Source organism: Phalaenopsis equestris, unplaced genomic scaffold (assembly GCF_001263595.1).
Source record: "Phalaenopsis equestris unplaced genomic scaffold, ASM126359v1 Scaffold000022, whole genome shotgun sequence".
In the NCBI taxonomy this organism is placed as follows: Eukaryota; Viridiplantae; Streptophyta; class Magnoliopsida; order Asparagales; family Orchidaceae; genus Phalaenopsis; species Phalaenopsis equestris.
Genome location: NW_018164464.1, coordinates 284,864 through 298,238, shown reverse-complemented (window position 1 = coordinate 298,238; position 13,375 = coordinate 284,864). Strand labels below are relative to the sequence as shown.

General features: G+C 35.9%; 1 protein-coding gene across 1 annotated transcript in view; it reads right to left on the bottom strand.

Annotated features, from left to right (window-relative positions):
• The window catches only part of LOC110018473 (histone-lysine N-methyltransferase ATX4-like), a 44,375-nt gene that overhangs the window by 13,756 nt on the left and 17,244 nt on the right, over positions 1–13,375 (bottom strand). Inside the window, exons 14-15 of the mRNA XM_020715802.1 lie at positions 3,623–3,687; positions 2,491–2,692 (exon numbers count right to left, since the gene is read on the bottom strand). Coding sequence (XP_020571461.1) covers positions 2,491–2,692; positions 3,623–3,687 — 267 coding nt within the window. The remainder of the gene's footprint in view (positions 1–2,490; positions 2,693–3,622; positions 3,688–13,375) is intronic.

Sequence of the window (13,375 nt, the reverse complement as noted above, 5' to 3'; positions counted from 1 at the left end):
GCCGCTCGGCTAGGGCTGCGATCGGGATGAGCCGCGAACGAGAGGAAGGGGGCGGACGGGGTGGACCGAGCGACCAAGAGGAAGAAACGCGAATGAGTGGGGGTCTTGCGTGCGTTCGATTTAGGGATTTAGGGCCTTAGGATGTAAAAGGAAGATTCAGTTTATATAAATTAATATATATATATATTAAATCACATGCGATTTATTCACGCGCGGTGTCGTAACAAAATGGGTGTCCTCCCTAGACAAAATCGACGCTCCAGACGCGCCGGTGCAGTCCATTTTGTCATCCGGGGTCGCTCGGACGACGTCGTCGACAATCGGATCAAAAACGCGTCAAAATTCAAATTTCACAAAATTTCGACACGCGATCGATCGTCTCAAAAGTTTATTCGAGTTTTCGACAGGTAAAAGTGCAAACAAAGTGAATTGTAATGGTCTAACGTGTTGATTCTCTGAATTGCAAAGTTTGTAAGCGCGATAGTGTGAATTGTGCAGAAGGTCACCCTAAGGCTCAAAAGGTCCTATAGGAATCCCTTTTGGGTTTCCTCATGTTGGTTTCACCCTTCTAAGTGCTAGAAGTCGATACCACACACGCGAAACTCCAAAAAGGTACAGAAGTAGGTTCAATTTCTTAAGACGAGGTGGGCCCCATTTCTAAGGCTCTAAGATAGTCAAAGGGAGATCCCTAAGGCTAGATCTTAAACCCTAAGAGGAAGACTAAACCTCACTAAAAATGAGGTCAACACCTACTTCCTTTGGCGAAGCCTGAGATCACAGTAGCCCTTACCAATAGACAACATCAGTGGGACCAAATTTAGTGATGATACCGGACACAGGACAAATATAACGAAGAGAATGTCAGGTAGACACTGTACCACCAACGCCACCCCCATGCAGGAAGGTTCAGATTACCCACACTGCACACCCAATTGAACCGATCATGGGTTACTTTAGGAAGAATCAACAATACAGGCATGACCCACAGTCTCAGAAGAACGAATTGATGAGGACATGAACTTGTAAGTGGGGAAGACTCCTCCGATGCATCAGGAGACAGTACAACCGATAGTGGGATCTTAGTGTCGCCAATATTGAAGACAAGAATCAGAAGCTTTGACAAATGAGGTTGAAGCTCCCCCAACGGCGGGAAACTGACGTGAAAGCAGATCCATCCCGCGTAAAATCCCATAGAGAGGTGCGAGAAAAGTCAATTAGCTAAACCTGCTAGCATAAGACTGGTCCATTCTCCCACCTTTCGTATCAGGCAATGCCCCTAGCCCATTCCTCCAACCTTCCTTATGAGCTTGTTTCCTTACTGAAAGCCTTTAATGACTATTTTTTGGAGTATTCCCTCCTCTTTTGTGTGAGAGTTTCATTTGCAACCTTTCCTTTTATCCTCCAATAGAAGTCTATATATTGTTGTTTTCAAAGAATTAAGGTTGTCTTCGTTGTTTTCATATTTTAGATTAATGTGTGGAGTTGTTCTCCCTGCTCTAGGGTTGTATCCAGGGAGGTGGTGTTGTTCCGACCGTATCTTACTCCGAAGTAGTGTTGTATTTCCCCTTTTACCCTTACCTAACCCTTCTCCTCCCCTCTCCTCCGCTGTCGACCTCCCCATACTTCATCCTAGCACCGAGTCGTCTTTCCTGAACAACCTAGCCTTGCCATAAAAATTCCAAATTTCCTCCCAGCACCCAGCCGACTTTTTCCAGCGGCCTACTCTGTTTTCCTAGCCAGCCAATTCCTTTTCCCTGCATTTCTACTTGTTGTCAGCTCCGCCATACCCTCCCCAGTTCAGGTTGCCCCCATTAATGTGCTCAGATTGGTTGTCTTAGCCCTCTGGACTACCTACCAGCCCCCGGCAAACCTTTTACTGCAGCCACTCTTATAATCCAGCCCACCTGTCGGGCCCCAAACCCCTTCCTAACTAACCTCGCAACCCACCAACCCTCCCCATACCCTCATTATGTTGTCGATGCTAGCCTCGCTCTCGGATCTACTTTTCCAGCCCTAGTCAGAGATTGTTCTGTCGTTGTTTTTCCTTTCAATATTGTCGTGTTATAATCCTATTTCTACATTCATAACAATTTATGTGTTTCCTCTGAGTTCATACCTAACTCTGGTATCATAAACCAACCCAAATTAATTGAATTAAGCAAAAGTCTAATAGATTGGCAAAACATTCATGCCATTACTAAAAAAATCAAACTTTATGCAACAAAATGGTATTCGCTACTAGGTCTACACAAAAAAAAAGATCCCTTTTGGGCTTAACAAAGAAGCACATAGATCGAAATGAAAATGCCCAACAAAATACATGAACATTTATACTAAAACCCATGCACCAATCTTAAAAAATTTAGGTTCTAGACACATTTAAAAAAACTTAAGAAAATAATAAAACGCATTAAAGTCAAAAGGAACAAAAATGTAAGAAAAATAAATTGCTTGGACCATAAAACATTCCTTTATAGTATAATGGTATACCTGAGTTTGCACCTTGTCATAAGCTATGCATCTTGCAACATCCGTGGGATTAGACTTATTGCCAAGTAACACTGAATTGACAGGAGCAACTTTCCTTATCAACCGCGAACTAGATTTTTTGTCATTATTCTTGAGCAACCTTTTGCTAGAGAAAACACCCAAAGGCGTGTGTATAACCAAAACAGTGTCTGGGTTAGGTGCCCTGCACAAAACGTCGAAATCCCAATCAAATCAACTCAGCTGAAAAATAATGGATAACCAATTTCAATAGGGGCCATGCAGTGAAAACAGATTAATTTTTACATCCATTATCAAGCTAATTTGAATTTCAAGCATGCAATATGGATAGCTATAAAGCACAGAGAGTTTAAAAAGCCTCACACTTTTGACAAGTTCCAACATCTATCGAACATGTTGAAAAATCATGGTTGATGTATTTTACTCAAAAATTATAGACAAAAATAACTAAAATATACGCCGCATGAGCTGGATACTTGTCCCAAAGCAAACGGGGCATTTGGAGATTGTACCAACTCATTAAATTATGGGTTGGAGATTATTTAATTTGATGAAATATGCAAGTAATTATAATTAAACGAACAAAATTTGTTTTTTGGCTAAAAGGTTTTTATGAGATACATATGACAATATATAAATATACCTTATGGTGTAATATTTTTTTATAGAAAATATTTAACTTCGATGTATTGGTTACAAATTTTACATTAATATTAATAAAAATATACATATAATGCCTATGGCATATCATTTCCTACTTTTATGATTATATTATGTTCATATACCCATGTAATGTCATTTCTCAATGTCAAATGTTCATGCTTCATAGTTGGATATTACAAGAATTTATGATACGATAGTTATGTTTTTATTGTTTCCTAAATAAAAATCAAATGCACGCACTGCGGATACTAAAAGAAGTTCAAAGTACATTTATTAACCGTGGACAAGGGGTGCATCTGTGAGTGTGTATGACTGTTTGCTTGAAAGAGAGAAAGAGAGGATTTGTGTGAGAGAGACAGAGAATGAGGGATGAAAATTTTGAATAGAGGAAATAAAAGAAAAAGTAAAAATGAATCAAAAGTAATTTAAAAAAAACAACAAAGATACATACCTGTGAAACGAACAAAATGATAGTTTATCTGTTGTTGGTATTCCGTTCTTCTCAAAGCAATGTAACTGCAAGATGATGACAAGTAAGAAAGAAACAACATATAATCATTTTGAAGGTTCGAGTAATGATTTTGATCGACTTGAGATCAAGCTAGATGATCAAAGAGCTGCATTTTTGGTCAAGGGCGTAAAAAGTGACGTGAACATAATTTAGTACAAATTTCGGCAACCCCAAATTTCAAAATAGAGTTTTGTACTAATTAAAAGCATGATGAAAATTGGGAAATCAAGAAAACATGCTGATATAAACATTATTTATTTGACAAACTATTGGCTTTAGGAGCTATTCTTCCACTTGAATTGGAAATATTTAACACTTATTTGTAACAAAAAAGTCTCTCTCTCTCTCTCTCTCCCTCTCTCTCATGCGCACACACACGCGTGCGCCCCACCCATTATTTATTTAATGGAGTTAGTATAAAAGGTTCAATTTTTTGGCCCATTGAAGCTAGCTCTGTCGGGTTGTGCCAATTGAAGTAAACTTATTGAGTGGTTTGGGACAACTAAGAATGGCTAAACTCTTTCTCTTTAAGCAAAATTTTATAACTACTTGCTGAAAAGAGTACAACATCGAGAAATTGCCAAGAATTAGTAGTTATATTTAAGAAAAAAAATCAGATTACATCTAATGTAAGAGACCATTTACTGAAAGACAAGACCCTACGATGTTTCTTTAGAGCGTTGATTGAGGTCTAATAAACCTTGGTGTACTATGATAAATTCTCTTTCAATTCTACCCATCTAACAAAAGAGGATTTAAAACATTTTGTCAATTTGATCTTTGAAACTAAATATGCTAACATTAGATTCATGAGATTGAGAGTTGAAACAATTATATCCCCAAAAACATACAGATTAAGAGAAGGCAAATTATCATATGGATCTAGATTAAGGGCCCGTTTGGGACAGCTTAAATGTGCGGCGGCGTTTTTAAAAACGCCCGCCTTACGCTTGGGCGTTTGGAAATCACGTTTTACATGTGTTTTTGGAAACAACCTTTTTAATTTATGTTACACGCGGATCGCGGGTATATCCCTGCGATCCGCGTTTGGGCTCCATATTTTCCTTCGCTACCCTCAAGCCCGCAGCCGACCTTCCTTCGCACATTTGGTCGATCTCGCTTCCGTCGCTCCTCTGCAAGGTAACAAAACGCTTACCTCAATCGGCTCCTCCCTTCTTTCCCCTATTTCGCCGAGAGATATGAGATTTTGGCAAGAAATTTCACTCGATCCATCTGTTTGGAAGTGTTGAGTTGGCTAAAACCTAGATCTACTCTGAATGTGCAAATACCGCTGGTAAAAATATAGATCCACTATTTCTGTGATATGTTTGAAGCATCAATGCAGTTCCCTTCTTCATTCCTCATCCCAATCTTTCGTTGAAAAGTGTATATTCACAGTAATCGAATTTTTTTTTTTCGTTTTATGTTCATATGGACTCCATGCTATTCAAAGTTAGTGATTCTTTTAGGTTATTTCTTGAGGGTAGTTGATATTGATGCAATGTTTTTTTCCCTGCCATTTGAATGCTATTCAAAGTTACTGATTCTTTTAGGTTATTTCTTGAGGGTGGTTGATATTGATGCAATGTTTTTTTCCCTGTCATTTGATTCTTTGAGGGTATTTGTTGAGGGTAGTTTGAAAAAAATCTATAGATACATTTGTCTGTCATTTTAGAGAAAATCACTTTTAATATCGTAATTTGTTTATTTCTGATGCAGGGATATCGTTAAGAAATAGTTTAGTGGTTAGATTTGCAAAAACATAAGAATTGGGTCATATGCCTGTGAATGCCCCATGATGTTACAGAATTTTACAATGTACGTATACTCTCCATGTGTGTTGTCTAACATTTGATTTGACTTATGATACTTTTATTTTGATACAATTATATAAAGCCAGTCATTTACTATGCATATCGAATGAAGGCTGACAATGAAATTATAAAAGCTTGTTGTAACCCAATATAAAATTTCCTCGGTCATCAAAAAAGAAGAAGTTGGTTTAACAACGAATCGTGCATCAATCATTGATGTGTTAGAGAGGGAATATGTAGGCCTTTATGGGCTTCAATTTACTTAATTTATTTTTCTTAGCATAATTAAGAAAGCGAGATTAGTTGTATTTAAACATGAGGCAATGATAGAGTTCAAAGCATGCAGCTATCAAAAGGCTGCAGATTGATTAATAATTAGAGAAAGAAAAAGAAGCATTGATCAACTCCATTGGAGGGTTATAAGAGAATCAAATCCATTTCCATCTTTGCAATCTTTTTTTCTTGAAAATTTAATTTTCATTTCTTACATGTTAGCTGTCAATTATCATTATTTCAATCCAATTTGCAAGCAATAGATTGTTGATAGCCGGTAATATCTACTAACTTTGGTGATTGATTGTTGGTAAATGTATTAAAGGCTAATTTTGACTATCTCTGATATTTATCTCTATTGATGCAAGTAGAAGGTAGACAGTGATGCCAAATTCACCTTCTGTTGAATCTTGATTTGTCTTTTGGAATTATTTTAGAGCTCTCACCTTATGGTTATGCAAATACTTTGCACTGGTTCAATGAATATTCTATTACCAATATGGTGATAAACATGTTTACTTCAATGAAGGTTATTATGTAACTCAGTTTTTTTGCTTCGATGAGACTCTTGTCTTTACTTGTACGAAAGAAAATTGTCTATCTTAATATATCTTATTATGGTATATCCAATACACTGTTGTTGAATCAGGTTTTCCAAGTATGTTTTTTAACAAGCTAGGATGATGTCAGTTGGGTTGTTGGTTTAGAATTAGAAAGTTGGGTGAAGATAATATGATCTATGGTCTATGGTCCTTTGGGTTGTCTTTGCTAGCATTGGTTTAGAATTTCTAATATGCTCTGTGTTCCAAATTTCAATTGGTTATTACTCAAATATTGTGATACTATAAAAATAGAGAAAAATAAAAAGAAAATGTCTCATAAATGATGGTTATATGAAAAGCACATTTATGTTTCACCCATAGACTGATACATATTTTAATTCATTGTATTTTTTGAATTTTGTTTTACATAAGCATATTTCATATCTTAAGTGTCTCATTTTCAGTCATAATGTCATCTAACCATCCGTTGATATGACGGTAAAAGATGAGTAAATCTAAAGTCTCTGGTTCATCGGCTATGTGGGACAGGGAGGCTACTAATATTTTTTGTGATCTATGTGTGAGGGAAGTTGAATTGGAAAATCGACCCACAACTTTTTTTAATAAAAAAAGATGACATAATATCACAATTAAATTCAAAGAAATAACTGGAAGAGATTACGATATGATGAAACTAAAGAACAAATGAGATCAATTAAAGAAGGACTGGAAACTCTGGAAAGAGCTTAAAAGAGGATCAACTGGATTGGGATGAGATACAGTAAAACGAACAATTGATGCACCTGAGGAATGGTGGACAGAAAAGTTAGCGGTAAGAACATCACTCTTTCAATTAAATTTTACAGACATATTTTTTGAATATTGATTAGATTGTTTTTTTTTATAGGTTGTGCCAGTGGCCAAAAAATTCAAATTTAATGGAATTGAACCAGCTTTGGAGGAGAAGTTGGATGGCATGTTTACTGGTGTTGTAGCAACAGGAACTCATTTTTTCACCCCTAATGAGCAGGGTGTTGCAAACCTAGCTGAGGATATAGAGACCGAGCATATAGGTGATTCAGGAGAAGGTCCCAGCCAAATCCACACGGATATCCAATCCACTGGTGGAACAAAGCGCCCCCGTCCTATAAAAAATAAAAAAGGCTTTGCATTTGTTAGAGGTTTTATTGAGACATTGATTGAAATTTCCAAAAATAATTCAAAAACTGCGAAGGACAGCACAATCCATGAGTGTGTTAAGATCCTTAACACATATCCTCGCATTAAGGAAGACAGGATATGTATGTTAAGTACGTGAAGTTGCTAGGGAACTCTACCCGGAGGCACCGGAGGCAGTTCTTTGAGACTTTAGACCCAGAATTTCGTCTTTCTTCCTTGCGCTCTTTTATGAAAGATTGAATGTCATTTATGTAACTTCATTGACTATTTGTTTGATGGACTGTTTGTGTCTTTTTTTTATTTATGCGATGAACTCGTTCTTCACATTGCATTTCTATCATCCTTGAATATGTTGGCTACATATCGAACTTTGATGTTTACATATGCACATACTATTTCTATTCTATTGTCATTTTTTATATGTTTTCTGATATTACATCACTATTTGCTATCTGGTTTAAAAGTCTACGTTCCTTCCAGATTTTGTATTATGGATGAAGGGCAAATTAATCAAATCCGCATTGTTACTCTCACCCTTACGTTGTTATACCATTACTACAACACATATGTAGATCGAAACCCATGCATGACGTCCAGCAATATTGGAGATAACTGGATCGGAGAGTTATTACATGGGCACCCGATACGTTTTGCAAATATGTTTCGTATGACAAAAATCATTTTTCTTGATCTCCTAAGTGAACTTCGGACCCTCCACGGACTTCAAGGATCATCAAAAACAACATCTAGAGAAGTGTTGGCAATAACACTTTATATTTTGGCCCAGAACGAATCGATGAGGAGCGATGGAACGGTTTCAACATTCCTCCGAAACCATAAGCAGGTATTTCTCAGCTGGGTTGAATGCACTGGTGAGTCTAGCCCGTGAAATATTAAAACCAGAGGATCCAACATTCCAGTCCATCCCCACACATATTGCGAATGACCCTCGTTATATGCCGTTCTTTAAGGTGTTCCACATATTTAAATGTTAGTTAATAAAATGTCACACACATGATTTTATTATTGATTAATTCCTTCGTATCAGGATTGCATCGGAGCCATTGACGGAACACATGTCGACGCACGTCTTTCTGACAAAGAGAAAGTTGCGTACATTCGACGATGCGGATCACCAACACAAAATATAATGGTTGTTTGTGATTTCAATATGTGTTTTATATATGTGATGGCTGGATGGGAAGGTAGCGCACACGATAGTCGCGTTTTCAAGTTTGCTACTAGCAACATAAAATATGGTTTCCCTTATCCACCACCAGGTATGACAATCGTGCTGCGCTTTTGTCAATCCTTATTACTTCAAAATTTCTTAATTTAAAAAAAAACATTGCTCAGGTAAGTACTACTTAGTGGATGTCGGGTATCCTTTGCAAAAGGGCTATTTGAAGCCATATTCATATACAAAATATCATATACCTGATTTCGAGAGATCGAGCGGGGTTGCACGAGGAAAGAAAGAAATTTTTAACAAAAAAAATTCATCCTTGCGTGGTGTGATCGAGAGATCGTTCGGGGTTTGAAAGAAGAAATGGGTAATTCTACGTGATATGACAACTTATCCATTTACAAAACAAGTCCAGATTGTAGTGGCAACAATGGCACTACAGAACTTCATTAGACGACATCATTCCAGGACAGATGCAGAGTTTTCCGTTATAGAAGAGAATTCAATGGAAATACCACCTGAGGCATTTGAATACCACGTTGGACGTTCTATCCCACAAATCGATATAGATTCACCTGAGTCACAAACACCAGATGGTGAAGGCGCTTCAGAGATGGCATGTTTGAGAGAGCAAATAGCAAATGACATAAGCCAAGGCATTTAGATTGCATTACATATTATGTCTTTCAATTATGTTTAATTATTTTGGTCATCTTAAACATACGCTGTAGATGACATCTAAATTTTGGATTAAATATGAGTGCAGGAGAAAAATATTTATGGGTGTTTGCGGTTTAAGCATGAAAATCCAAGTTGGTATACATTTCATGTCATGGCTTCAGATTGCTTGGCTTCAGATTGCTTCAGATTACTTCAGATAACTCCACTACTATTAGAATGATTTGGATGAGGATATTGTCACATAAAACATAAAACATAACACTATTTTAACTTTTAAAAAGTGAAAACACTTTGTCAAGCTTAGATATGGTAGCATATATATATGTAATTCTATACATATATACATGAGAGTTGAAGCATCCATACAAACAAATACTTTGAAATCTTGAAGTAATTCTATGGAATTTGTTCTTTTCTGCTGCTGTTCAGGAAAATAATGCTGATGATAATTCTGAGTTCGACGATAAAGTTGGTTGTTGGGTGCTACAATTGTTATTGCAGTTCTAATAGCAAGATTTACATATAAGGAACTCATCTTTTCCTTTGTATTTTACATATCTACCACCTATACCTTAATTTTTACATACATGCCAAGTGTATTTCACTTTGTTTAGAGGTTAAAATGGTGTTTTTGATGTGCTGTGAATAATTTGGGTGGTATAATGTAATGTTCACTTCTTACAAAACAGGGCATTAGGAGTTTTTCTTGGGATAAAGGATGCTGGCAATGCTTAAAATTGCTAGAGTTAATGAGGAGTTTTTCCGTTGGGATGTTAGTAATGGGAGCTGTAGCTTTTGGTATGATAATCGGTTAGGGAAAGCTCCTTTGGCTAATTCATATATGGGTCCTTTTGAGGTGAATTTTGTTGTGAAAGATTGTTGTAGCAATTTTACATGGGATTTATAGAAGTTGAGAAATTGGGTTAGTTTGGAAGGTGCTAATATGATTGCTAAGTTTCCTATAACTGTTGGTAATGATGTAATCGAGATTAAGGGACAATGTGGCAACTCTATTTCTAAAACTTTTGCAATTTTTTAATAGTTTGGATTTAAATTGGCCTTGGAATTGTTTTGTTAAACAGTCTCAATCATTTTTCTTTTGGAGGCATTTTGGTCCTATTATTTGTACAGATGATATTCTTATGGTGAAATGTTTGAGATTATCCACTAGATGCTTTATGTGTAATCAAAATGAGGAAAATGTGAAGCGTCTTTTTGTTAACTGTTTTTTTGCTAAAGATATTTGGTCCAAGGTTTTTTACTCTTTCTGATAAAAAGATGAAAAATGTCCTTATGAATTCCATTGCCGGTTGTACTAAATATGATATAAAGAACTAGTTTTATTTTATTAGTTGTTATATAGCTTTAACTCCCACCTTGGTATTAGTTGTTTATAGTATTAGTTGTTTATATAGCTTTATATGTTTATATAGCTTGGATACATGAAAGTTCTTATAATATTAGTTGTTTATAGTATTAGTTGTTTACATGTTGATTCTCTAAAGTATTAGTTGTTCATATAGCTTCGATACATGGAAGTTCTTATATAGCTTGGATTCATGGAAGCTGTTATATAGCTTGGTAATCTTTATATGGTTGCTTTATAAAGCTTGGTTAGATGAGAGATCTAATATTCTTTGGTCTTTGCTCTCAGTTCATGTGGGCTCAAATGGGGTTTTCTTTGGCAATGTACAGAGAATTTTTTCATGATAGCTTGTATACTGATGTTATTAATGAAGTTCTATTTTACTTATCTGGTCTCCTTATGAAAGGAGAGGTTCAAAGTTATCCCATGTTTGTGATCTTATTGCATTGGTATGTGCACTGCAACTGGTAATCAGCAGTTGATACTTGCAACTAATGGTTGTTGTAGCCATGCATTTTGAAAGGAAAGGTTCACATTTATGTCATGGTTGTAATCTTATAGCTTTGGTATGTACATTGAAGCCATGCTTCTTATATAACTCCATTAGCTGGTACTTCAGCTGTAGTTTTGGGAAACGTATGTTTGCAAATCTTATACAGTTTCAGCTTTAGATGAACTTTGAGAAGCTGGGAGTATATGCAATCTATATGTAGCTTGGATGGCCCCATGCTATGTATGTAGCTTGGATGGCAACCACTACTATGGTATGACCCATTTGGTGGGGACGAATTTAGGGTATGTTGGATTTTTATGGTTGGGAAGCTGTAATCAATTTTTATATATAAACCACCTTACCTATGCATAAAATGGTGGTATTTCTTTTGTTATATGAAAGCTATGGGTGCATACATGTAGGTTTTTTTGGATTCCTATACAAGAAGGTTTTCTTCACATTATCTAATGAGTTGTTGTCTATGTTTTGTTGTGATCTTTGCATTCATAGGAGTATTTGTTCTCCAGTTGGCACATTGTTCTCAACATTTATACTCGTCCTGTTTCAGATAGAATGATAGACTTTGCATAATGTTGCGGTTATGCTGTTTGAGACTCTTGCTTATGTAATGGTTATGTTGTTTCATACATAATGTAGACTGCATAACTTTACAGAAATTGAGAAGAGGGAGGAAGGGGAGAGAGAGGAGAGAAATAGAGGAGGCCATTGCTGATGGTTTATAGTTTTCTCTGAGTTGGGAAGATGATGGAGAAACGGTGTATTTATATAAGAGAATGGAGGGCTCTGCCCTGCTTATGGGTAAGAATGGCAGCTGTAGTTTTGGGGAAAGGCGGACAATTAGGGTGTTTTTTTAAGCGCATAAAAAGGGATCAACTGGATTGGGATGGGATCCAGTAAAACGGACAATTGATGCATCTGAGGAATGGTGGGCAGAAAAGTTAGCGGTAAAAACATCACTATTTCAATTAAATTTTGCAGACATATTTTTGGAATTTTGATTAGATTGTTTTTTTTATTACAGGTTGTGCCAGTGGCCAAAAAATTCAAATTTAATGGAATTGAACCAGCTTTGGAGGAGAAGTTGGATGGCATGTTTACTGGTGTTGTAGCAACAGGAACTCATTTTTTCACCCCTAATGAGCAGGGTGGAGTATAGCACAAAAATAAACCGAGGAGAAGAACTTATCTTCCAAATTTTTTTTTATACACACACACACACATACACACATTTATAAATTTGATGTGAAATATTTATACGAAAATTGTATACTGCATAACTTTACATTTATAAATTTCGCTTCTTGCTTATGTAAAATGACAGAATTTGTAGTGAAATATAAGAGAAAAGAAGATGCATACCTTAAAACTTTTCATGCATGATTGCTTTCCTGAAACTCTTGCTTAAGTATTGGCCTAATTCAAAATATTTGCATCAGGATATTTTTTTCACAAGAATTGGATTTCAAGTTCTTTATAATTAACAGCTTTGAGCATATTTTATAATTGTTGCATTTGTTTAGATCTGATCATAATGATAAAATCGTATACAGAGTGGAGTATAGCACAAAAATAAACCGAGGAGAAGAACTTATCTTCCAGATTTTTTTTTATACACACACACACATACACACATTTATAAATTTGATGTGAAATATTTATACGGAAATTGTATACTGCATAACTTTACATTTATAAATTTCGCTTCTTGCTTATGTAAAATGACAGAATTTGTAGTGAAATATAAGAGAAAAGAAGATGCATACCTTAAAACTTTTCATGCATGATTGCTTTCCTGAAACTCTTGCTTAAGTATTGGCCTAATTCAAAATATTTGCATCAGGATATTTTTTTCACAAGAATTGGATTTCAAGTTCTTTATAATTAACAGCTTTGAGCATATTTTATAATTAATGTGGATATGTTGTTTTATGCTGGTTAATAGCTTCACCTCTTATATGGTGGATAACGGTGGAGCAGTTTGGATGGCCACGTACATTTGTTGTCAGCAATCGCTAGCTCTACACTTGGGTAAGTTTACTTTTTATATTTCCTTATTTTTTGGACTAATCGATTCTATTTTTAAAAATGCAGAACAATGAGTTGCAGACATTCAGGGAAGTCCGAGAAAGTGATGTGTC